We start from the raw sequence: 24,642 nt of genomic DNA on the forward strand, positions 1-24,642 counted from the left end.
CGCGCGCGCGCATCGGCGGGCCTCCCGGCTGTGCGTCCGCCCATCCCACCGAACCCCGCGTCCTCCCTGCACCACCGGTCAACGTTCCTTCGAGAAGCCTTCCGCGGAGTCCGCACGCACACGCCTCCAGCTGCCAGCATCCACGAACAGTATGCCGCCGCAAACCGACATCCCCACGTTCGCTGCCGCCCAGCTGTCCCTGCTCGACGCGGAGCTGCAGGCCGAGCTGGCCGAGACGTCGCTGCTCCTCTCGGCGCACCCGCCCCAAACGCTCCAGCGCGCGGGGCTTGCGATCCTCAACCTGCATGTCTCCTCCCAGCGCACGGGGCTGGGCGGCAAGACGGTCGTCGAGCTCGAGCTGGACCCTGCGGTCAAGGGTGCTGGCGCTGAGCTGCCGGAACACGGGATCTGCACCGGAGACATTGTGGGCGTGCAGGAGCAGCCCGCCGGCAGCGCCAAGAAGAAGGAGAAGAGCGACCTGAAGAAGAGCGGCGTCGAGGGGGTGGTGCTGAGGGTGGGCGCGGCCACGGTGGCTGTGGCGCTGGACAAGGAGGACGTCGACGTGCCGCAGGGGAAGCTCTGGCTGTGCGTGTCCCACGCAGTACAAAAGCTATGGGCAGACATTTATGCTGATTGTACATTAGAGTCAAACTTGCCAATGATGTCACGTACAAGAGGTGTGTCCTATGCTCTGTACTGCTGTGATATGAGCGCGTTCTATTCTGACAGTGGGAAGGATGACACAGACCATGGCCCGGCTGCAGAAGTTCACGGACTCGGAATACACGCCCTTCATCCGCGCGCTCTTCGGCCTGTCGTCCCTCTCGCCTCTGCCGAAGGAATACTCGGAAGCTGGCCTCGACAAGCTCCAATGGATCGACCCGAGCCTCAATGAGTCACAAAAGGACGCCATCCAATTCGCAATGGCTTCTAGGGAGGTCGCACTGATTCATGGCCCGCCAGGCACCGGCAAAACTCATACATTGATTGAACTGATCCTGCAGCTCCTTAAACAGGACCTGCGCCTCCTTGTATGCGGTCCGTCTAATATTTCCGTCGATAACATTGTGGAGAGACTTGCTCCTCACAAGGTCCCCATTATTCGTCTCGGGCATCCCGCCCGGTTGCTGCCGTCGGTGGTGAACCATTCGCTGGACGTCCTCACGCGGACGTCTGATGCTGCGGCCATTGTGCAGGACATTAGAAAGGAGATGGACGCGAAGCAGGCGAGTATTAAAAAGACTCGCAACGGACGCGAGCGCAAAGCCATTTATGGCGAGATGAAAGAATTGCGGAAAGACTACCGTGAACGCGAACGTGGATGCGTGGACCAGCTGGTCAGGGGCAGCAAAGTGGTCCTTGCAACACTGCACGGTGCGGGCGGCTTCCACCTCAAGGGCCAGCAGTTCGACGTGGTGATCATCGACGAAGCTAGTCAAGCACTGGAGGCGCAGTGCTGGGTTCCTTTGCTGTCCGCCAAGAAGGTAGTTCTGGCGGGTGATCACTTGCAGTTACCCCCGACGATCAAGTCGCTGAACAGCAAAGCACAAAAGGAGGCCAAGACAAGCGAGAAGAAGGCGCAGCAGTTGGCCAAAGGTTTTACGTTGGAGCAGACGCTCTTTGACCGACTGCTGGCGCTGCATGGGCCATCGATAAAGCGCATGCTCACCACGCAGTACCGGATGCACGAGAAGATCATGGGCTTCCCGTCGCAAGAGCTCTACGAGTCCAAGCTCATTGCAGCGGACTCAGTCAAAGCGCGCCTCCTGGCAGATCTGGACTACGAGGTTCAGGAGACGGAGGACACCAAGGAGCCCGTGGTGTTCTGGGACACGCAGGGTGGCGACTTTCCCGAGCGCACCGAGGACGAGGACTCGGGCAAGAAGTCTTCGCTATTGGGCGACAGCAAGAGCAACGAGATGGAGGCGGCGCTGGTCCGGTTGCACGTCGGGCAGCTCGTCGAGGCGGGCGTGAGACCGGAGGACATTGCGGTCGTGACACCGTACAATGCGCAGCTGGCAGCGCTGTCTCAAGTGCTCAAGGAGCAGTTCCCGGGGATCGAGCTGGGCAGCGTGGACGGGTTCCAGGGCCGCGAGAAGGAGGCGGTGATAGTCAGCCTGGTGCGCAGCAACGCGGAGCACGAGGTCGGGTTCCTGGGCGAGAAGAGGCGGCTCAATGGTAAGGCTCGCGTCGCGTTCCAGAAGATGACGATCGTGGCAAGCTGAAACGGTTGCACGGTGCCGAGCGCGGGACATGGCTGACGGTGGCAGTGGCCATGACTCGCCCGAAGCGGCACCTCTGCGTGATCGGAGACTCGGAGACGGTCGGACGGTAAGCAGGCTCTGGGGCTCGTTGCTCCTTGCATGGGGGCGGGCAGCGGCTGACGGGCGCAGGGGCAGCAAATTCCTCAAGCGCTGGATGGACTTTCTGCAGGAGCAGGCGGACCTGCGATACCCGGATGCTGCGGAGCTGTACGGATGAGCGCAGCTGGCTCTGGCTGGGCGGCACAGGCGGGGAAGCGCAGTCGGTGGGCCGGCGGGCGTGCACGCGTGCTGGGGCCGGGCGCAGGTGCGCGGTGGCTGCAGCCCCCCCGCTGCTAATTTCAGGGCGGCGGGCGTGGATTGGTGCTTGCGCACGCCGTGCCGACCGGAGCCAGGAAGGAGCAGGGCAGCGGGCGGTTCTGGAACGGCAGGCGCCTTTTGACGTGGCGCGCTGGCAGCCCTTGGCGCAGACACGGCGGCTGGTCGCGCTGTCGGGGTGCCTGGTCGGGGTGCCTGGTCGGGGTGCCTGGCGGCCGTTGGCGATCTGCCAGACGTCCAGAAACAGCGCCCGCGCGCCGGCACAGTGGATGTTCTGCATACTGCTATGCACAATCCGGCCACTCTCCCGCCCTGAAACGGTGCTGCCCCTCTTGCCTGAATCGACGCCGCGGGCTCCATGGCACTGGCTCGGAGCCTCCCATCTCCACGCGTGGAGCGGCCCGGCTGGCGTACGCACCGTGCCAGGCCCTGCCCCTGCTCCGCCAGCAATCATGCTACATAAGACTCTTGCGCCATCCAGGCACCGGCGCGCGCCCTCTGTGCCCTCGTGTCAGTGTGCTGGCCCGCCGCTCGTTTGCCGTTTGATTATTCGATTCTCCTCTGCGACCCTTCGCCCTTCATATTCGAGTGTCACCGCGAGCATGCCCCAGCTGCACCCAACATCTGCATGACGAGATTGCGCCCTGCCGCCACCCGCCAGCTGCTTTTGAGGCCTGCCCCCGCCCGCCATGCTTCCCACCTCGCCCCAGCAGGACCAGGCGCCGTCCACCTGGAAGCACGAAGCCATCCGCCGCGGCACCCTGAGGATCACCGGCCCTCCGCCTGCTGACCTGCCGCCCGTCGAGCCCGTCGACGACGCCGACAACGACGACAGGGACGACAAGGACGACAAGCTGCTGTCGCCCAAGCGCTTCACCGACTCGCACACCTTGGACCTGCGCAGCACCCACTCGTCCACTCGCCGCCGCCTGCTGCGCAAGGCCAGCCTGGACATTGGCCACCGCGTCGGCGTCTCCGCCGTCTTTCCCACCCACAAGCGCACCTCGACCGAGATCCAAGAGACGATTATGCAGTCCAGCATATCCGTCAGCGGCGCCTCGACCGCGACCCCCACCACCATCGGCCGCCCGAGCAAGCGTCAGAAGCGCGGCTCCTTGAGCGCTGCTTTCAAGCGCATCTTCGGCAGCAAAAGGCGTCTGGAGCGCGACAGCGAGAGGAGCCGCACCGCTTCTCCGCCGAGACATGCCTACCACCACAGCGTAAATACATGTCTCGTGCCGTTGCCCCCCCAAGTAATGCTGACCGTCTTCAGGAGCCGCAGGCCAGGCGGGTGTCGCCTCCGCGGACCTTCACCACCGAGCCCCGCGTGGAAACCTCGAGTTCAGACGAGTTACCTTCATTTACTGACAATCTCGGCCGCGGGACGCCGATCCAACTTCCCTTCCCCATGAACGTCAATGCTCCTCAGGAAGAGAGCAGCGACCTGGACTACATCGCATTCGACCAGGCGCGTCCGATCCACCGACGAAGAGCCACGCTGCCCAGCATGGTGTTCAACTCGACCGATGCGTCCACGCTTTCTGCCATCTGGAGCGAGTCTGCCAGCAGGCATGAGGATCAGCGCAGTATTAAGGACGAGATCGGCATTGCTGTTTCCGGCCCCGAACACCGCCAAAGCTTCAGCTCGCAAGGGCCAAGGCGAAGGTCCAATCGCAGGTCACGAAGCGCTGGCGCGTTAGAGGATCTGAGGAGACTGCATGAACGCGACCCGTCCAATCGCAATAGTATTGTGAACAGCCTACGCCAAATCAGAACCCCGGGCAGCCGACCGCAGACATCTCACGTGCCCACTACCGAGGAGGAAGAGGATGTCATCATGCATGATCAAGATGAGGTGTTTGAGACTCCAGCCGAGGGCGTGTCGCGCGCCAGCAGCAGCGACACTGTGATGCGTGCCAGCCCACCTGCCAGTCCCTCTCCGGGTGGGCATGAGGTTCACGCCTTTGATTTTGGTCCCTGGCGCACCGGCCATGGTTCTCCTGCACTCAACACCCCCTCAGCTCTCGGGCAACAGTTTGAGACCTCGGCTGAGCCGCCGCTTGTCCCGCTGGACGAGCGCATGGAGCGCCTGGAGAGCAACATGCGGTATTTTGATGAATCGCTGCGACGCCTGCATGGTCGCCAGAACCGACAGACGATTATCCTGGAGAAGGCGCCGCTCGGGCGAGGTCACGCTAGGAACCTGAGCACATCGTCGGAGGACTCGCCGCGATATCCCAAACGCCCGTCCATCCCTTTCGCCGACTCCCAGCAGCAAGTGCCATCTCCAGTCTCGTTGACTTCCTCTCCTCATGATTCGCAATTTACTCAGCCACAAGCTAGCTCATCGGTCCTGTCTGGCCAGATGTTCTACTCACCAGCCCAATACTCTCAGAGCCTCCCTCAGCATCGCTTGCCATCCCCCAAGACGTCTCTTCCCAACCTCATGAGCTCTCCGAGTATGACCACCATGAGCAGCGCGCCGACAATGGTTGCTACCGCAGGCCTTCCTCCGCCATCGTCGCATTCCTACACCGAGCAGCACTCGTATGCCCCGGACCAGATGACGGCTCTTTACTCCCTTCTATACCATGAACGCGCCGCGCGCAAAGATCTCGAATCGCAGGTTGATGATTTGCGCCGTGAGATGGGTGACTTGCGTCTACGTGTTGAGCGGCAGTATCCAAGGAGCCACCCGGATGGATACAACAACAACAGCACGCAACAAAACACCGGAGGTGATTCTTACGCCAACAACTACTGCTCAACTCTGGGGAAAACACACGTGACGTCCAACATTTACAACTATGCTGCCTACCCCGGCACTCAAAACGCCTACCCAACACCTTCACCGGACGTCAGCATCCTTCTTGGCACAACAACCACCTCGTCAACCGAGCAGCTTGCCGCGATACACCCTCGTATTTCGCAGCTCAACTACGAAGAAGAGGCTTCCAAGCAGCGCACGAGCCGGTTTAGCTTCGAGTCCGACGAGCTCGATCTTCCCGACAACGGTCGTGCCAGCAAGCGCCACAGCGGCGCCGGCAACAACAGTCCCGGCTCTCAGCGTCAAAGTTTCTTGCGCTATGGAGGACCCGTCGTCGCCGACCGCAGCAGCAGTGTGTACGAGTACGGGTATCCGCCGGACGACGAGACGGAGATCACCTCGGACGACGCCAAAGCCGGAATGGAGGAGTACCAGACGCCGCTCGAGGAACCCGAGAGCCCGGCGCCGCGGGATGGCGAGGAGGTCTTCACGGGCGTCGGCGTCGCCGTTGGAGGTCCGCTTCCTGTGCGGAAGATCAGCCTTGGGAAGATGATCTGAAGCCAGGAAGACGGGTAAAGCAATGAAAACAAAAGAAAGAAAAAAAAAGAGAAGAAAAACATAGATAGACTCATGGGATATGGAATATGGCCACACTAACAACAACATCAACAACAACAAAAAGGCGTTCAGGGCGTTGCATCACAGCTTCGGCTGGGATATACGAGTTTCCTACTTCACTTCTCCCTTTCTCTTCTACCCAAACCTACTGGCTAATGACTTCACTATGGACTAAGGAGTACCTTGAGTCCCTTTCTTTTGTTCTCCTTTTGATTGATTGTTTGCTCCGCCTTCGTCGCGTGAGTTGCGCACACGCCGCCAGCAAGTCTTGGCCCCTTGTTCTCTGAGCAAGCGTGTGAGAGTAAGATACCCTAGCGTTTCTTTGCTATCATGCATTTTCAGCGAACTTCCGATCTTCTTGTCTCTATTGTCTACATCTTAGTCTTATTTAGAGGTTGCTGAGGGTTTCTCTGGTATATAGAGGGAAATGGTCAAAGGATTCTTGAGATGAACATCTGTTCTCGCGTGCAATATCCAGTTTGATGGCCCACGACTAACAGAGCCTTCATTTTCGGGTTTTGCATGTGCGAGGAAAAACTTGGCTCGTTGCGTGATCGTATCAGCCGCTCGGCATATTCGGTAAATGTAGCCGTCAAAAATAAACTGAGACGTCTCCAACGCCCTAGTGACGTTGCGATCTGCGGCTGGAGAGCTAGGGCATATATCGTCTTACGTGTATGTGCTTGCGGGGTTCCGCGCGGGAGGAACCGCAATCCTGCCAGCGCAACACTATCGGCGTTGCTATTGGTCTTGACTGACTCTGTGTTCCCAGCCTTGCGCCGTTCCGCTGGATCCAGGCGTCCCTTGGCGTCGCTCCGTGAGCATGTATCGGAAGCAATATCAAGAGCCCTTTCCGTGTGATTCGCGAACTAGTGCAGGAGGAGCCGCCTTTCTGCCCTGCTACACCTCTCTGCATAGAGCCTATTGCAGCTCAGTATCGCCGGGAAATCTGTCGGCAAAATGTTAAAGGCTGTTTGATCACCACGCAGGAATGGTCCTTTTTCATACCATCACCACTTCGCATCAGGCGCTTCATTAAGCGCTATTGTTTCACTTTCAACGTACCCCATTTGTACATGCAGCTATCGGATAAGGCATGGGTTCTCAAGAGACTACTGCATACACGTACTCATGACTACGCCCATTCTGACATCGGTACGGTGATCGTAGCATATTTCTGTACATGCCTTCCGATATCGGAAGATTGAATGAATCGCCATGGTCTACTCGCTTCAAGCATTGGGAACTGCTCCTTACAGATACCAAGGTATATCAACTTGCCCGAAATGTCTTTTCAGATTTATGACAGCTTCGCATAAGGAGTTTTGTGTGTTTTTAGAACATTGGAGTCCCAAAGGATGCCGCAAGGTGCGGGAACTTAGTCTAGCCCATCAGCATGCTGCATCGTACAGTCCGTCCTTGATATGAAAGACTAGCAACGGATCACTAACATCACCCTGCTCGAGTTACTGTAGGCCAAGCGCTGCTCCATTCAGTGTACGACTAATACATGGCGTCCGTGCAAGCCTGGCTTTCGTCAACAACGCATCTTGCCGCGACAACAGGTCTACCACGGTATTGAGACGAAAATAAGATCATGCGCGACCTTCACACCACTCTCCTAGTCAGATTCCTTCTGCTTTTAGCCATCGCTCAGGTATTATTTCGGGCAGAAGTCTTGAAACGTGGTTGTGATTATTTTACTCAAGCTGTATCATGACAGGCCGATTTCGATTGATTGGAGAGGAAATTATTCTTTTTCACGCACAGCTAACGTTGGGATGGTATGCTTTCGTCTATAAAAACCGCTTGATATACCTCTTCTCGGAAGCGGAGCACCGGAACCCAACCCACGACCGGATTCGGACAGGTATTTCCGAAAGAATGAGGCTTACCTTGACACCAAAGCCCTTAGATGAAACAATCCTCCCGTTTGTTGACTCTCTGGATATACGCTCCAAAAGGAGTTCAATCCTCCGGTATGGTATTCCGGACGATCATAGTAGTTGCTGCCGGTGCAGTGAGGACTTCGGCATTGCTCCTTGAGCGACCCGCAGCTCTGTCAACTCTTTCTTCTGGGGACTTGTGTGGCTTTGCTTCGGCACGTCTTTCCGAATCCGCTATTCAGTGAGGGATTGTGGATATTGAAACCTTAATGAATTGTCCTTCTAAGGGGCATCACAGCTGCAGAGACTAATATACACGCGTCTTTGCACCATGAAACTGACGTGTTTCTAGAAAGCAGGGCTCGGCATTCAATATCAACAATGTTCTTTACATATGGCCAACAGCCTTGAACCTCGTGCACCTCTGCAAGCTGACGGAACGATGAATAAAGGAAATTTCCACGATGAAAGCTTGAGCCCTGTTGCGGAGGGCAACTCTCTTGACGTAGATTCTCCTGGATGGGGTTGAGCTTCTGCAGTCTCACAGAGACCTTATACCTTCGGCTTCCCCATGTGGGTACTGGAATCCTACGTCTATACGTGCTTGTACGGATCTAAAACTCGCACCTACGTCCAGACTTCTGATTTGTATGCCTACGTATGAAAGGTGTAGCGGCCTGCGCGGGGCACATAAGCATCAAATATTTTGTAACCCAGCGAGCCCTCTCGCCATCGGCGAGCAGCAATTACGGATACGGACAACGGAGCTCTCTCCATTTGCTTATGATCGTTGTGGGATGTGAGCTAGGACCTGGGGTGAAACATCCATATGTTTTGTGTGCATGCATATGGAACTTCGACAAATACAATGTCAGGACCCGTTGTTGAGAGGGTGCTTAAGCTAGGATGGTGGAAGTGACAAGAGCAATGGCACTTGTATACCCGAACGATATCCCAAACACAACACTCCCGTCACTTACGATTTTTCACTGTTCAGTCCTCTCGCCTAGCCGGATGCCTTCCCCACACTTCATCCGCATCCTTCTTCCCCTTCGTCTCGGGCACCACTAGAGCAACAAACGCTCCAAACCCAACCGCAAGCACCGTGAAAATGAAGAACACATATCCGCCCATCTTGGCATTGAGGATAGGGAAGAACTGCGCCACAACGAACGTCGCGATCCAGTTTGCAGCAAGTGCCCAGCTTTGGGTGGCACCAACAGCCTGGGGACCCACAAGCTCAGACGCGAGGATGAAAGGGACAGGGCCGAGACCAAGAGCAAAGGAGGAAACGAAGGCGACGACGGCGATAATAGAGAGAATGGGGACAACGCGAATGATGGAGATGCCGAGGAGTAGTGCAGAAGTGCCCATACCGGCAATGGAGCTAATGAGGCAAGTCTTGCGGCCAAGGCGCTCAATGAGCGGGGCGCAGCCGGTGGTGACGACAATGTTGACAGCCGAGACGAAGAGATTGAGAAGGGCGCTATTGGCAGAAAGGAGAGTGGAGAGGAGAGAAACTCCGTACATGATGATAGTGTTGATGCCTGATGGATCGTCAATGTTACGCTCATCAAGTGCGTACAGCGAGTATACTGAATCACCTACCTGAGAATTGCTGTGCAACCATGACGACCATGATTGCAAACGTAGCTTTCTTCGTGTCCGGGTGCCTGAGGACTTGGAACATGCTGAGGCTTTCTCTAGAATTCTTGTCCTTGGACGCGCCGCTACGGATGGACGCACGATCCTCACTATGGAGCAGGGTTTCCTCCTCGTCTTCGTAGCGTGTCAGCAACGACTTGATGGTGTGGAGGATAGGCTGTCATACCACTCATCTGATCAAGGTTGTCGACGCCCCATCCACTGATCTCCTCAGAGATGTTGGCGTCAGATCCCCTAATCTTGCGAAGGTTCTTCTTGGCTGCGGACGGATGGCCTTGGTCTGCCAGCCATTTCGGACTTTCAACACCAAGAACCAAGCCGATGGCCTGAACGATGCCGACAATACCGCCAACTGCGAGAATGATTCTCCACATGGAATCATGGCTCAGGAAGTAACCAAGAAGCTGGGTCAGAAGAATGCCACAGTTGCACGTGATCTGAGTGAAAGCACCAAAGAAACCCCGCTCGGCGGGCGGGGCGATCTCTGAGATGTAGATGGGCACTACCACAACAGCAGCGCCGGCACCTATGCCTGAAAGAAAGCGGCCAAGGGCGAGGACGCCGGCATGGGGGGAAAGGGCTTCAAACACAGGGCCAATCACAAAGAAGATGGTGGTGAGGTGCATGCATCTGAGGCGTCCGTACTTGGAGGATACAGGGCCGGCGGACAAGGCACCGAGAAGGCCGCCAAGGGTGAAGACGGAGCTGACGAGCCCCCATTGTGCGGGGTCCATGGGCATGCATTGGGGCAACTTGGAGGCGGCCGAGGCATCGACGGGCTTCTTGCATCTGATGACATCCTCGGGGGCGTTAAGCTCGGCCAGATGGAAGCCAAAGAGCAGCGGGCCCAGCGTGGCAGTGAAGAGGATGAAGAGGAAGTAACCGGTCAGGTCCTTGGCCCAGGCTCGGGGATCCATGGCGATGGCAGAACCGTCAACACAAGCCGAGGGATGAAGGATGCGGGCGTGGCCTGATGGGGTCAGATGGCAGTCTGGAGTCAAGGAGACGTGTCTGCGGGACTAGGGCGGGGCGTCATGGATGCATCCGCCACGGGAGAATCGTTCATCTGAAACACGGTGTTGCTGCTGCCGGCTTATCGTGCGGCGCAGGATGGAGGGCGCTCGGGGTGGAACGGCCCGTGGCCAGAGCGGAATGGAAGCAGGGCGGAAAAGCAAAAGGAGGCGACGTACCGGCGGCGGCGCGGTCGGACAAGCACGGCTGGGCAGCTAGGGCAGTGGAGCAGCGAGACGGTGGGCGGGCGGGCGGGCGGTTGGGGCAGCTGGGTGGCTGGATGGCGATGGGACTGGGCCTGGCAGGTGCGGTTGACGGCTGTCAGTTGCGGGTGGAAGGCGCGGCTGGGCTGGCTGGCAGCTGCCGGGGCCAAGTGCGCGGCGAGTGACGCGGAGGCTCCGCGCATCCCCAGCTGCAGCTGCAAACGAACTCGCTCGCCCGCCCGCCGCCACCGCCCTGACTCCCGAAGGCCCGCCACTGGGCTGCGGCGTCTTGGAAGCTGCGAGCCGCCCACCATGGCGCCGCTGTCCCCAGACCCGCGCTCCCAGCCCTCGTCCACTGCAGCCCTGCCCGCCAGCTCCGGCCCGCAGGCAGCGCATAACGGTCGGTGCGATCAGCTTACCGCGCCCTCCCTCCAGCAGATCTCCACTTCCTGTTGAAGCCGCACGCCCCGACGACCCGCCCGTTGCACTGCCGTCGTCGGCCCTTTGCATATCTGTCCTGACTTGCCGCAGCCTCGTCCCAGGGCCCCGCCACCATGCTCCACGGCGGCTACACGAGCAAGAAACGCGTCCAGGAGCGGTACAAAATCCTCGGCTTCATCAGCAGCGGCACCTATGGCCGCGTCTTCAAGGCCCAGAGCCGCGTCGGTCAGCCGGGCCTGTTCGCCATCAAGAAGTGCGCCCTGCCCGTGCCGTCTGCCAGACTGCCCGCTGACTCCCGCCAGGTTCAAGCCCGACAAGGAGGGGGAGGTCCAGTACACGGGCATCTCCCAATCGGCCATCCGCGAGATGGCCCTGTGCACCGAATTGTCCCACCCCAACGTTGTGCACACCGTCGAGATCATCCTCGAGGACAAGTGCATTTTCATTGTGTTTGAGTATGCCGAGCATGACCTGCTGCAGATAGTCCACCATCACACCCAGAACCCGCGCCAGCCTATCCCTGCCAAGACCATCCAGTCCATTCTATGGCAGCTGCTCAAGGGCCTCCATTATCTCCACCAGAACTGGGTCATGCACCGCGACTTAAAGCCCGCCAACATCATGGTCACCGGCAAGGGAGCCGTCAAAATCGGTGACCTGGGCCTCGCAAGGCTTTTCTACAAGCCACTAGGATCTCTTTACAACGGAGACAAGGTGGTCGTCACCATCTGGTACCGTGCACCCGAACTTCTCTTAGGCAGTCGCCATTACACGCCTGCCGTGGACCTGTGGGCCGTAGGCTGCATTTTCGCCGAGCTCCTTGCCCTAAGGCCAATCTTCAAGGGCGAAGAAGCCAAGCTCGACAACAAGAAACAGCCGCCCTTCCAGCGCAATCAGATGCAGAAGATCGTTGAGATCTTAGGCATGCCCAGAGCTGAGGACTGGCCGCTGCTTCGCGCCATGCCCGAGTACTCTCAGCTTCCCACACTTGCGGCCGGGAACCCACGCATCAACCGACCTATGGGGCTGCGAAATTGGTACGACACTTGCATGAGGACGAACAACTATCCGGATGGACTTGGCAACTCTCCCGGCCCTGAAGGATTCTCCCTACTACAAGGCCTTCTAGAGTACGACCCACAGAAACGTCTCACGGCCGAGAAGGCGCTCAAGCATCCTTACTTCAAGGTCGGCCTGCCCGATGGTCAGACTCCAAGCGACAACTGCTTCGCCGGGTCGACCATTGACTACCCGCGGCGTGCCGTTAAAGCGGACGATAACGACATACGGACCGGAAGCTTGCCAGGCACGAAGAGAAGCGGATTACCTGACGATTCACTGCTGAGGCCAGCAAAGAGGCACAAGGAGGTCTGATTTGCGAAAACACACAGACCTCCCTATCCAGCCGCTTTGTTTGTTTCTATGATGTTTGTGTTTGGATTCAGTCCGCACGAGAATATGGAGATCCCGGCGCGCCTGGAGCGCCCGAATACCCATATGAAGAACATTTCGACTTCGTGGCCGAAGAGCCGGATCATCCTTCCAGGGAATATGGGGATGCCGCGCCTACTCCTGCGCCTGAACTCAAAGAAGCACCTCCTGAGGACGCTACGAACGGGTTGCCGATGCCAGAACGTCGTTTTCGGGGCTCCATCCCGACACCATCTGGGGTAGAAGATACGTCCATACTTTCATCTGGATGTACTGATCTAACACCCTATAACTTCGGGGAGCTCTGTGAAGCGAGTGCGCCACCTCCGACACCTGATTCTATTAAGGGGGAAGACAAATCTAAAGCGAAAGCCAGTCAATCTGACGCGGAAAATGTTGTGGACAAATGAAATCAAACTAAGACTGCCCCGGAACGAGTGGTACCACGAAACGTTGTTTGATGCGCTTTCCTTACGCTATCGTGGCGCTGTTTTGTTTTGGTCCTGTATGGAAGTTTGGGTTTAGCGGTTAAGAGAGATCGCACATGACATGGGTACTGCATCGGTGCTAAGGGAGAGAGAGAGAGAGAGAGAGGGGGGACTATCGAATAGCACAGCCTGTGCAGCAGAGGTTAGAAGATTATTGCTGATGGCGTTTTCGAGATGAATATAGCTTTGTGCGCCTATTCAGTCAGATCACCTGGATGGAGAGTGTTTGAATTTCTCTTCTAGAGGATGGACGAGGAACTCTGATTGCGCAGACATGCTACAAACGCTGGCTCATCAAGTCTAGAGAAACATGCGGCTGACTTTAACTGAAAAATCCCGGGCCGTGGCAATTTTTTTGAGCTAAAGCTAAATGGTCTAGTCGGCCGGGCGGCGCTTCTGCCTGCGCCTTGACGCCTATGTAGTATTCCCGAGCGGAAGCACAGAGGGTACACAAAGTTTATTCCGAAGCTCGTGCTGAGGAAGAGACGTAAGCGGCGAGCAGAGCTCCACAACGACGCACTGACGGACCATTGAGAGGCGGCGGCTTGTCATCAAGCAAGTGCAAAGAAAAAAATGGTCGTGGGGAACGGAAATAGCACGATCCAGGTCGTCGGATTTAGGCCGCGGCAACCGCTAAGACGTGCAGATGTGGGGTTGTCAGCCAGGGTATTCGCCCATGCGGATGATTGACCGTCCCTCACCATCCATGCATAACTCCTCACCGCGGAGCAGCCCGCAACGAAAAGACGACGGCGGCCACGTGCAGGTAACCGCGCACTGCCCGTTTTCGGCCAAGGCTGAATCCTCGAATCCGATCCGAGCGGCTGACGTACTACTGCTACGCCCCATTCAAATGCAACACTCGACAGTTGCCGAGGACATCCCGCTTATGTGGTCCACTGCCGTTCGGAGGAGGATCCAATTATGACGGCGAGCTGGTTCTTACTCCGCAGGAGCTAAGAGGAGGGGAGGGTCCAAGCAGCCCCTCCTCTGCTGAGCTTCTTATTAACTGCTGTCACGACCTTTGCTTACCCCTCATCTGATCCTCTCCCCTCCGAGACTTCTGCCTGAGAGAGGTACCCAAGGTTGTTGCATCTTCGTATACCACAGCTTGCAGTAGCTTACCCGTTCCGCCAGGAAAGCCATGTCCACGACGTTGCACCGCGAACCGCCTTTCCGCGCCGAGCACCTCGGCTCGCTCCTGCGCCCCAAGGATCTCCTCGACAAGAGGGCCGAAGCCCACGAGGGCAAGGCCCAGGCTGCGGATCTGAAGCCCCTGGAAGATGCTGCCATCAAGGACATCGTGGCCAAGCAGCAGGAATGGGGCTACCGCGCGCTGAGCGATGGCGAGTACCGGTACGCATGCCGCTCAAAGCAACCTCGCAGCTCCCAATTCCACCAAGAAGGCGCCGTGGAGGTCTAGATATACGGCGGATCGCTAACCATGACTGTAGCCGGCACATGTTCTGGGGCTCCTTCTTCCCCGGCCTGGACGGCATGAAGGAGGTGCAGCAGCCGTCGCTCGACATGTTCCGCACGTACGTGCCCGACATGGCGGCCTTCCTCGAGACCAACCACGTCCCCGGCGAGACGGTCATCTGCACGGGCAAGATCAGGCACACCGGCCAGAGCACCTACGTCGATCAGGTCGAGTACCTCAAGACGCTCCTGCCCAAGGAGCGGTGGGGTGAGATCAAGCTCACGCTCGCGGCCCCCAACTGGTACCACTTGCGCTACAGGGAGGGCCAGGCCTACCCGGCAGACGTGTACAGCAGCGACGAGGAGTACTTTGCCGACATTGCGAAGGCGTACCAGACCGAGCTGGACATTCTGTACAAGGCGGGCCTGCGCAACGTGCAGTACGACGACCCGAACTTGGCTTGTGAGTGGCGGTCCGCATGAAGTTCGAGGTAAACAAGTCGGCCTGCTGATACCTTTGCGATTCCGCCAGACTTTTGCTCGGAGAAGATGCTTCAGGGCTGGGAGGAGGATAAGCGGAACAAGTACTCGGCGGACGAGCTGCTCGACGTGTACATCAAGCTGTACAACGACTGCATTTCCAAGGCGCCATCCGACATGCACATTGGCATCCATCTGTGCAGAGGTAAGTCCAGCCCCACCCACGGCCCAGCTGCACGTCACTGTTGGCATCTTGCTTGCTCTTAGCTCCGCACGCGCGCCCCCGTCAACCCCACACTTGCCCACACAACCCCCGCTTCCAAGCATCATAGCCGCGTAGCCCTCATTGCTGACCCTTGCTTCTTGACGTAGGCAACTTCGTCGGCTCGCGCCACTTCGCCGAGGGTGCGTACGACCGGATCGCGACCAAGCTCTTCCGCGACCTGCACATGCAGACGTACTACCTCGAGTACGACACGCCGCGGGCGGGCGGCTTCGCGCCGCTGGCGGAGCTGCCCACCAACAAGAACGTCATCCTCGGCGTCGTGACGTCCAAGTTCCCGGAGATGGAGGACAAGGAGGAGATGAAGCGCCGCATCTACGAGGCGGCCGACGTCATGGCCAAGGGCGCCGGCCAGAGCAGGGAGGAGGCGCTGAACCGCGTCGGCGTCAGCCCCCAGTGCGGCTTCGCCAGCCACGCGAGCGGCAACCTGATCGACCACGAGGGCATGGCGAAGAAGTTGAAGCTGGTCAGGCAGATCGCTGACGAGGTGTGGCCTGGCCAGCCGTGATTAATAAGAGGCGAAGGCAGAGAGGACTGAGCCGCGGATGAATAACGACGATCGACGACGAGAGAAGGGTGGAGACGAGGCGGGACAATGCATATCGTCAGCTTCAACACTGACACACGGGGTTGCATCGGATGAAAGCGTGAAAGGCGTTGGGAACAAGGAGCCGCTTCAACCGCGATATGAGGTGAAGACAGGCGCGCTGTGTTTACATACTTGATACACCATGGAATCGAATCGATTGCTGCATCAACTGACTCATGTGACGTCACGTGCTTGGTGACAACCGCGCGCCTGCCAAGAAGTCCCGGGGGCATCGCCGTCTCACCGGCCACGACAACGCAGCACCTGCGACTGTTGATCCTTGGCTCCACCCGAAATTGTCGTCACCCGAGACGAGCAAGTCTTCCGTCGTGCCATGCACAGATAGCACTGCCTTGACCGATTCGACCCAGCATCATGTCGCGTCCGGCCGCGGCGCGTAAGGCGCCTAAGGGCGAGTACATCGAGACGGTGAGTGGAACCTCTATGCAAACCGCACCGCAAACCTAGACACGGATTCGAGGCTGCCGCTGCTACTCTTTTCTTTTTTTCCTTGCCTCCCTACTCTGTCTGCTATGCATCTTTACTCAAAATTGTCCCGAATTACCAAACTTTCGTCCATCTCTGCTTCTAGTGTTTACTTTCACTACCATAAACGCAGCGGCGAGCTTCCCAAATCCTCGAAACTTGCTCCCAACCCAACAGCCACCTATATAGCCCCCCACCTACCAGCAGCAGTCCCAACTAACCCGCCCAACCCAGGACTCGGGCAACAAAGTCTCGCGCAAAGCCCACATCTCGGGCACCGCCAACATCACCCTCGGCGGCAAAACCGTCATCATGGCCGACGTCCACCTCCGCGGCGACCTCCACCGCCTCAAATCCTCGCACACAGCCACCCACTCCACGACCGACGCATCCGGCGGCGCCGAAGCCACGTCGACCGCGAAATCCGCCGCCGCCCCCTCCAGCTCCGCCAACGCCATCTCCATCGGCCGCTGCACCGTCATCGGGCCCAACTGCGTCATCAAGCCGCCGTCGCGCATCTCGCGCGGGCAGCTGTCGTACTACCCCATGAAGATCGGCGACAACGTCTTCGTCGGCGCGGGGTCGCACGTGTCGGCGGCGAGCGTGTCGAGCCACGTGCACGTCGGCGAGGGCTGCGTGCTCGAGCCCTTTTGCATCGTGCGCGACAACGTCAAGATCCTGCCGCGCTCCGTCGTGCCCGCCAACATGGTCATCCCGTCGAATTCCATCGTCGGCGGGAGGCCCGCGCGCGTCGTCGGCGAGCTGGGCGAGGGGTGGGGCGTCGCGGCCGGGGGCGGCGGCGGCGGCGAGGGGGGCCCCATGGGCCAGGGCGAGGTGTGGGTCGAGGGCGGGGATTTGAGGGAGTTGGTGAGGAGCGTGAAGTGAAGTTAAGTGAGAGGCGGTCGAAACGCTTCACGTAGAAAACCAGTAAAACCATTTGATTCTTAGTCCGACTGGACAGACCGAAATATCATCATGATGGTATGCATTAGGTTGTGTGTATTGTAGGGTCATTTTGAAAGTAGTGTTCTAATGAATAGAAAACTAGTAGATTTCCCATGTGATCTTATAGATACTCTATGCTCGCTCTCACCCAGGAAAGGTGCGCTAAGTCCATTTGTACGGGTAATGGGAAGCGGGTACCGTGGAATTATAGTGCCGACTCATCTGCCCACCTTGAATGACAACACCTACGCAGGAAGTTAGATCTATATCTTGTTTCATCAAACACAGATTACTCACGTCGTTTTTCCCAACAGCGACCGGATCGTCTTCCGCAACCTTTATGCCACCTGTCGTCTCGGCGTATGCCAGAGGAGCGTCGCCCATAACCTTGCGATACACGTCGCCGACCGTGGCACCCCTGCACAAATGTTAATAAAGGTACTCCGAAACAAGCCAGAATTCAAATGTAGAGAGATCTCATACTTCTTGACCAAGACACAGTCTCTGAACACCGCCTTATCCTGGGAACCAGACGCGAAGCTATGGATGTTGCGAACGGGGAACACGGGCACCAGGCCAAGCAACTCTGCCGCACGGGACAAGACCTGAACAACGCCTGTGCTGCCGAAGCGGTAGAGCACCATGTCCTTCAAGTTCTCGATTCGCCTAATTCATAGTGAGCTGACAGTCACGAATAAGGGGACAGTGCGAGTCATACTGCGTCAGCTTCTCGTCCATTTCTTTCAGGTCGCCGCCGTCGGGGTCGCCATCTGCGATAAGGTCTTCTCTCGTGTCGACGAACTCGCTGCCTTCGGTATATCTGATATAACCCTGCTTCGCTAGACGGCGGAGGAAAACTTCGCTAATGGCGGAGCACAGGACAATCGTCTTCGGATCTTGCTGTTTTGCTATCTTGGCAATGTTCTTGAAAAACAGAAAAGGTCAGCACTGCTGAATTCCTACGACCTGAAAAGATCGACCTTACCTTATCTGCATCAGGGTGATCGATTTTGTTCAACGCTATCACCGTTGGGAATTTCTCGTCGGTGAAGGCATTGACAACCCGCTCGATCGTCTCGTTCGACCAGTCCTGTAGAGGTTCCTTGATCTGTAGCTTGTCCAGACACCTTTGGACGACGGTGGAGGTACTACCATAGCCAGAGAATTGGTTCTGCAACGTCTCGACCGGTGTCGCCTCTATAGCAATAGTCAGAACCCGCGAGTGTCTCTGCGCGGAAAGTAGACATGGAAACTCACTTACGGCAACGTGCCGCCGTTTTATCGAGCCCCTACAACCGCGGTCAGCTAACGGCCATCCAGCACCTCGCCCAGCCTGATGTGCATACCATTTCTCCATAAGGTTACCCTGAATCCACCGCACGATTTCGAACCGCAGCCACTCAATGTCCTTCGAAGGGTCGTATCCTCTCGTCGCCTTGCCTAACCCCATCGTATCAGCGGCCATGTCTCAAATCCCACCCATCCCCCCAGTCCTCCAGCACTCCACCGCCGTGTCGGTCCGCGCCGAGAGACACGCAAAGCAAGCAAGCAACCAACCAAGCACACATCCTCCAACTCACGACTCGACTTACCCTCCGCGTCCGTCGTCCCGCTCACGTCCACCACGTGCACCAGCGCGTCCGCGTGTCTCAGGTCGTCCAAGAACCTGTTCCCCAGCCCTTTACCCATGTGCGCGCCGGGCACCAGCCCGGCCACGTCGAGCAGCTCGATGGGCACGCTGCGGCGGCCCTCGACGCACGCGCCGTAGTTGGGCTTGCATTTGTCCGACACGCCGAGGCGCGCGCACGCGCACTCGATCTGCAGGTAGCCAATCGCGCGCTGCGGGTCGATGGTCGTGAATCTTCATGTATGTCGGAATTACGCTCAGCAATCTGGCGGGCGGGAGGGATGGAGTTTGCGTGGTTCGTGGTGCGGTTCGAGTACAATGGTCGTATGCGAGGTTGGGGCGGGGGTGGGTGGGTGGCCCGGTGGGGTGACTTACGGGAAATTTCCTGGGAAAGCTGTTAGCAGGCGGGCTTGCGCGGGGAGGGGAAACCGGGGGAAATGTTACTGACCGACTTTGGAGGTGGCGTCTGTCAAACTGTCGCAACGGAAGAAAGCTTCAGCGGCTGGTCTCTTCCTCGTGCTGGCACATTTTTTGGGGGCGGGGGGAGCGGGGCGCACCTGTTCAGCGTCGTGGACTTGCCCGACGACGGCTTGCCGACGAGGCCGATCAGAGGGTCGCGAGGCATTGCTGCTCGACTGCGCAGGTCGGTCTGGGAGGCGGCGAGGTCGCGTTCGGGGTGCGTGGTGCGAGGCGCGAGTTGCTGTAGCGCGATGCCGTCACCCGCCGCGACTTAACAAACGAAAGATTCGCTGTATCGATAAGGTCGATAGCGCGCCTAAGGCACCGACGGACCCCGGTCTCGGGCGGTCTCGGGCGGCGTCGGCGGGTGTCTACAATTGGTTGGCCGCCGTTTGACCCTTAATGACGATCGCCGCTGCAGGCTTGAAGGCGCAAGCACGACAAGCACCGGCCCCCAAAATCCTCGGCGCTTGGAAGCAAGCATAAATCATCGTCACTTCAACGGCCTTCTGGCGCATACGGACACAGGCAGCGACATCACCAAATTCAAATGTGCAAAGTAAGACGTAATACTGTGTTTCGTAAAAGTGCTTGTGTCCCTGATGCAGTCCCCTTCAATTCTTTTGCGCAAGACGCACTCAGAGACCGCCACCAAAAAGCAAAGTTGGACACCGGACCTCTAACCAGACCGCCGGTCACCAAGAAGACATTATATCCCCTAACCCAAAGCAAGCCTATGCCGAATCAGAAGAAAAAGAAAACAGAACCCGCTGCATGCCAACACTATTTATAAAAGCACTATGTTGGAAGAAAGACATGATTGAAACGAACAAGAGGCTCGTTTACAGGAGGGCGGCACCGAGGAAGGTCGAGGCAACGACGACGAGACCGCACATGAGAGGAGCAGTCTCGAAGGCGGGAGCCCTCAGGCCAGCGGCAGCGCCGGCGGAACCGGAGGAGCCGGAGCCGGAGCTGGAGCTGGAGCCAGTCGCGGTCGCGGTGACCTCACCGGAGCCAGCAGAGGCAGTACCGGTGGAGCCAGTGCCGGCGTTCTGGGAGCCAGGGCCGCTGAGACCCTTGGCCTCACCAGCGCCCTTGGTCATGTAGTCCTTGGCGGGCTCGGGAATGGCAGGGAGAGAGTCGCTGTCAATGTCCCAGGTGTCGGACTTGGAGGGGCACTCGGAAGCCTTGCCGTCCGACTTGTAGCCACCATCACCACTGGGAGCGGGGGTGTCAGAGAGGGCAGACTTGAAGGCGTCGAAGTCGTCCTTGTTGGTGACGGAGTCGCCCGAGATCTTGACGAGACCGTAGTTGGAGCCCTCTTCGGCGTACTCGTAAACGAGACCACCAGAGTAGACACCGGTCATCTTGTCAGAGTAAAGAGAAGCGACCTCCTCAAACTTGCGCTTGTTGGTGTTGCAACCGTACTCGGAAAGGAAGAGAGGAAGGCTGTAGTCGGCGAACTTCTTGACCTTGGACTCCCAGCCGGACTGCGAGTACGAAGAGGGGTCGCACCACGAGTAGTCGTTGAAGGCGAAGAAGTCGGAGCGCTCGTCGTCAGTACCGCAGTTCATGTACTGGGCCATCTCGAAACGGTTGGAGTCGACATCGGCAGCAGAGTAACCGACAGGAATCTTGCGGTAGTTCTGGCTGCCAATGTACTGCCTCATGTCACGAGTGACGGCCTTGACGTAGGGAGCAGCGTCCGTGGTCTTGTCGTCGTTGATGACCTCGTTACCCGAGAAGAACAGCAGGGTGTTGTCGTAGTTGGCGAAGGCGTCAATGGTAGCAAAGACGTTCTGGAGGTAGACGTCGTTGTAAGACGACTTGGGCTCGTTGCGGTTGAGCGAGTACTTGGGGGTGTTGACATCGAGAGCGAGGTAGATGCCGGCATCGGCAAGCAGGCCCATGCACTCGTCGTGGCTCTTGGAGTTGTCGACAGTGTAGACACGGACAGTGTTGATGCCGAGGTCCTTGAACTTCTCAATGTCGCGCTTGCACTGGTCGGCATCGGCGATGGGGTCAGCGACCTCGGAGGAACCGCCGGGCTGGTAGTCGACACCACGGATGTAGAAGCGCTTGTCACCGGCCCAGAAGGCGTTGCCCTTGACGCTGACCTGGGGGGTCTTAGCAGAGCTGGTGGAGGAAGCACGAGCCTCGAGGTTCGCCGGCGAACCCAGGGCGGGAGCGGCGAGCGCAACGGCGATGAATGCAACGGAGCCCTTCATTGTGATGGATAGACGTGGATGTGGAAGTGGGAGGTCGAGTGTGAAGTTGGGTGTTGTTGTTGTTGAGCGAGTGTAAACAATCAGTTGTTAAGCGGAATGTGGAAGCCCGAAAGAGTGAGAGCGTTCCAAAGAAAGGCGCAATTAGTTGGTACCGGAAGCGGCCTGGGCGTGGTGGGAAACAGGAAATGGTGTGGATGGAGAGAGAAGAAGGGAGGCTGGCAGGTGGAGGCTGCGGGTTTTGTAAATGGCGGCAGCAGGAAAAGGAGAGGGCGAAAACAGGGATGTGCAGCGGCAAGCATGAGGGAAGGTGCTGCGGTGGCAGCCAGGCATGCACCGGTGTGGTGTTTTCGGGCGGCCGATCGCAGCACCCCGGACGCACAAGGCCCGCCTCCAGCGCCGCCCGTGGAAAAGAGGCGCAACGCCAGGGCCAGGATCCTCTCCCAGCGCAGCCGATCCCCGTCTCCTTATTTCTGGCGCACCAGCACTGAAACAGGCCCGCTCCAGTTTTTCGCGAATCATGATCTCGCCCGCCCAATCGCCCGCTCGCAACGCTCCGCAACGATGTCATCGAGAGCACACAATTCAATCTGCAACGCCCACCGTCATGCCCACCACCAATCCGCCAGCTCAGGGCGCTCCGCACCGGCCCCGCCGCGAGCCTGCGCTTACAATACGAGTAGCAGGCTGCGCTACCTCCGCCGCCGCCGCCCTCCCTCGCCCTGCGGTGCCAGCCGCCAGGTGCCAGCCGCCAGCCGTCAGCCGCCAAGTCTCCTCCCTCGCGCATCCTGGGGCTGTGCTGCGGCTGCGAGGGGAGTCGCCTCCGTCCTTGGCACAATACCTACGAGCATGGACTTTTGTGGGCTGTCCACGCCTGGCTGCCTGACGAGCCCGTTGTCGGACAGCCACCGGCCACTGCGGTGTCGCGGAATGATGGCTTCCAGCCCGCTCCGCCCTGCATCCAAATCTCCTCTTATAACAGGAGCCCCGCCCGCCTGCACTGGCTCTCCTGCGACTCTCCCGTAGCGGGAGGGTGTCCCAACGGCGGCTTCTGCCAGGTGGTGTGCGCGCCTGAATGACGAGCATGCAAGCCAGCGTCCCCACCTCCCCCGTTCCCGCGGCGGCGTGCTATTTTTGCTCGGCTCGCCACACCTTCCCCTTCCATGGCTCGTTTAATGCAGCTCATGATTTTGCCGCGAGCCACATAGGATTTGCCATCACCTTCCAGCAGAGACGCCGCGCTGCCCACGCTTCTCGAACGTGTTGTGCCTCGCCGAGGGTCTCAAATGCGGCCTCCCACGTTGCTCAGGGCGTGCAGGCTAGTCCTCTCGCGGGCCACCCAGATCCCACCACATCTGACGGTCAGGCGGAGAAGCGTTCCCGCTGCACCGGGGATCCACCGTGTCTCAGCCGGTCCTCAATCTCGGGTGGCTGGCCAGTCGGACGATTGGCCTCTTCAAACCACCTTAAGGTTCTTTGTCAAGGTTCTCCTTCCGCCGTGTTTGCCTAGTCCCGCATCCCTGCTTTAGCCAGCCGGCGCTGCACATGCCAGTTCGCAGCACACCCTATCACTCGCAGGAACTCACCCAGCCACCAAGCAGACATTGTAAAAGCGTCAGGTCATATTCTGCCACAGTCATGCCCATTACGCGTTCTTTGGACTCAACGAGGAGATGCAATCAGGCTCGCCTCAGCCCCAGCGTCAACACTTGTTTGCAGCAAATGCGCAAATGCAACCTGCTTTCATCCAAGATCAGTCACGCTTTCATTGCCGGTCCTCCCGCAGTGGTTATCCGCCAGTCACGCTCGATCAATCTTCCCTGTCGTTCGCCATACCCTGCCCAATCTCGTTTCCGTCGACTGATAAGCCGTAATACGAACTCACCCTCACGAAGTTGCTTCCCAGACAGGTATGCTTCCTGAAGAATCCAGGCGTTGTTCTAGACTCTCTGCTGTGCCGTCCTCGTTGCGGGTCGCCGTGTGTGGCGCTCGGGTCCCTTGGCGGCGGGAGCTAAGACCAAGTCAAGCAAAGCCAATAAACGCACCAACACCGCCCAGCACCGCCCAGCACCGAGCAGATTGGGAACAGCCCTGGGGGCCATAATCTGCTTTCTCGACAACATGACGTCTTTGAGTGTCCTTTCTGAGCCCAAACCTACATGACAGTAAGACGAGCGGAAATATGGTTATCTCTTGCAAAATCGTGTACATCTCACTCAAAAAATACGGCAACTCGTATCCTATTCAGGGCAGTACTACGCAATCGCGCGAGTCGTGTGCTAGAGTTCCACACCAACGTTCATTACTTTAATGACGAGCTTCGCCAGTCGTACACATAGTATGTATTTCGTATTCACGATGAGTCTGTTATCTTCCAAATACATTTGAACACACGCAAGAAGACTCAAAGAAGCGGAAGGAGCCTGAATATTCTGCCATTGAATTAGGAGGACTGATCATTACATCTTCAAAGTCATGCCCGTGCGTATCTTTCAAAGGCTCTGTACAAATCCAAGGCTGGACTCAAGTCACATTGAGCACAAAGAGAATGGATTTTTCATGCCGTCGGTGTTCGTCCATGCTCGCGCTTTCGAGGCGTAGATTGCATCAAGCTTTCCACCGACCTGTAACCAGGCTACTCGGATAAAACCCGTCTCATCGTCGCAACTACGCCTGCATAGCCACTGTGGAGCGGTCCCACGGCCATCTATTGTGTGCCAAAAAGACCTCTGACGCTTAGAGGAACGAGGCGTGCCAGCTTGAGCTCCGCTACAACACGCTGTGGCACGGATCCCCCGAGGATGGCAGTGGACCATGGCCAGAGATTTGTCCCAGGAGCCATCACGCAACCACATTAGCATATCGCAAGCTTTCTTCCGGCCGTCACACAATTAGTCGGAAGGAGGACATTTCATGCTCAACCCTAGTCGAGCACCTCAAGAGCCCACTCAACACCACGCATCACTAACCGCTTGCTTGACCCACAAGGTTGATCAGTATCGCAGTACTAAGCATTCATGGAATCATTTCTAACCGCTGG

The 24,642-nt window shown here is 58.0% G+C and overlaps 8 protein-coding genes across 8 annotated transcripts; 5 read left to right on the plus strand and 3 right to left on the minus strand.

Moving 5' to 3' along the window:
* Nucleotides 1–151: 151 nt before the first annotated feature.
* Nucleotides 152–2,481, plus strand: BKCO1_2400014 (dna-binding protein smubp-2; the record flags this gene model as incomplete). Its single annotated transcript, XM_020273099.1, has 5 exons — nt 152–585; nt 645–677; nt 737–2,178; nt 2,271–2,331; nt 2,394–2,481. The coding sequence occupies 5 exons, from the start codon at nt 152–154 to the stop codon at nt 2,479–2,481; spliced, it is 2,058 nt and encodes a 685-aa protein (XP_020130485.1).
* Nucleotides 2,482–3,268: 787 nt separating this feature from the next.
* On the plus strand, nt 3,269–5,904 carry BKCO1_2400015 (uncharacterized protein; the record flags this gene model as incomplete). Its single annotated transcript, XM_020273109.1, has 2 exons — nt 3,269–3,799; nt 3,853–5,904. The coding sequence occupies 2 exons, from the start codon at nt 3,269–3,271 to the stop codon at nt 5,902–5,904; spliced, it is 2,583 nt and encodes an 860-aa protein (XP_020130486.1).
* Nucleotides 5,905–8,843: 2,939 nt separating this feature from the next.
* BKCO1_2400016 (mfs glucose transporter) lies at nt 8,844–10,432 on the minus strand (the record flags this gene model as incomplete). Its single annotated transcript, XM_020273110.1, has 3 exons — nt 8,844–9,397; nt 9,459–9,629; nt 9,682–10,432. The coding sequence occupies 3 exons, from the start codon at nt 10,430–10,432 to the stop codon at nt 8,844–8,846; spliced, it is 1,476 nt and encodes a 491-aa protein (XP_020130483.1).
* An 851-nt stretch (nt 10,433–11,283) lies between these two features.
* On the plus strand, nt 11,284–12,544 carry BKCO1_2400017 (cmgc cdk cdk8 protein kinase; the record flags this gene model as incomplete). The annotated part of the gene is made up of 2 exons (XM_020273111.1): nt 11,284–11,423; nt 11,473–12,544. 2 exons carry the CDS (start codon nt 11,284–11,286, stop codon nt 12,542–12,544), a joined length of 1,212 nt encoding a protein of 403 aa, XP_020130484.1.
* A 1,689-nt stretch (nt 12,545–14,233) lies between these two features.
* Nucleotides 14,234–15,779, plus strand: BKCO1_2400018 (methionine vitamin-b12 independent; the record flags this gene model as incomplete). The annotated part of the gene is made up of 4 exons (XM_020273112.1): nt 14,234–14,445; nt 14,544–14,971; nt 15,041–15,193; nt 15,361–15,779. 4 exons carry the CDS (start codon nt 14,234–14,236, stop codon nt 15,777–15,779), a joined length of 1,212 nt encoding a protein of 403 aa, XP_020130487.1.
* A 456-nt stretch (nt 15,780–16,235) lies between these two features.
* BKCO1_2400019 (dynactin subunit 5 protein) lies at nt 16,236–17,231 on the plus strand (the record flags this gene model as incomplete). Its single annotated transcript, XM_020273113.1, has 2 exons — nt 16,236–16,289; nt 16,581–17,231. 2 exons carry the CDS (start codon nt 16,236–16,238, stop codon nt 17,229–17,231), a joined length of 705 nt encoding a protein of 234 aa, XP_020130488.1.
* Nucleotides 17,232–17,509: 278 nt separating this feature from the next.
* Nucleotides 17,510–19,543, minus strand: BKCO1_2400020 (gtp-binding protein; the record flags this gene model as incomplete). Its single annotated transcript, XM_020273115.1, has 11 exons — nt 17,510–17,536; nt 17,589–17,709; nt 17,775–17,957; nt 18,010–18,215; nt 18,277–18,488; nt 18,549–18,580; nt 18,638–18,731; nt 18,884–19,152; nt 19,294–19,303; nt 19,367–19,392; nt 19,476–19,543. The coding sequence occupies 11 exons, from the start codon at nt 19,541–19,543 to the stop codon at nt 17,510–17,512; spliced, it is 1,248 nt and encodes a 415-aa protein (XP_020130565.1).
* Nucleotides 19,544–20,219: 676 nt separating this feature from the next.
* On the minus strand, nt 20,220–21,605 carry BKCO1_2400021 (uncharacterized protein; the record flags this gene model as incomplete). The annotated part of the gene is made up of 1 exon (XM_020273116.1): nt 20,220–21,605. One exon carries the CDS (start codon nt 21,603–21,605, stop codon nt 20,220–20,222), a length of 1,386 nt encoding a protein of 461 aa, XP_020130564.1.
* Nucleotides 21,606–24,642: the final 3,037 nt, after the last annotated feature.

The sequence above is a fragment of the Diplodia corticola genome (genome assembly GCF_001883845.1).
Source record: "Diplodia corticola strain CBS 112549 chromosome Unknown scaffold24, whole genome shotgun sequence".
NCBI classification, from domain to species: Eukaryota; Fungi; Ascomycota; class Dothideomycetes; order Botryosphaeriales; family Botryosphaeriaceae; genus Diplodia; species Diplodia corticola.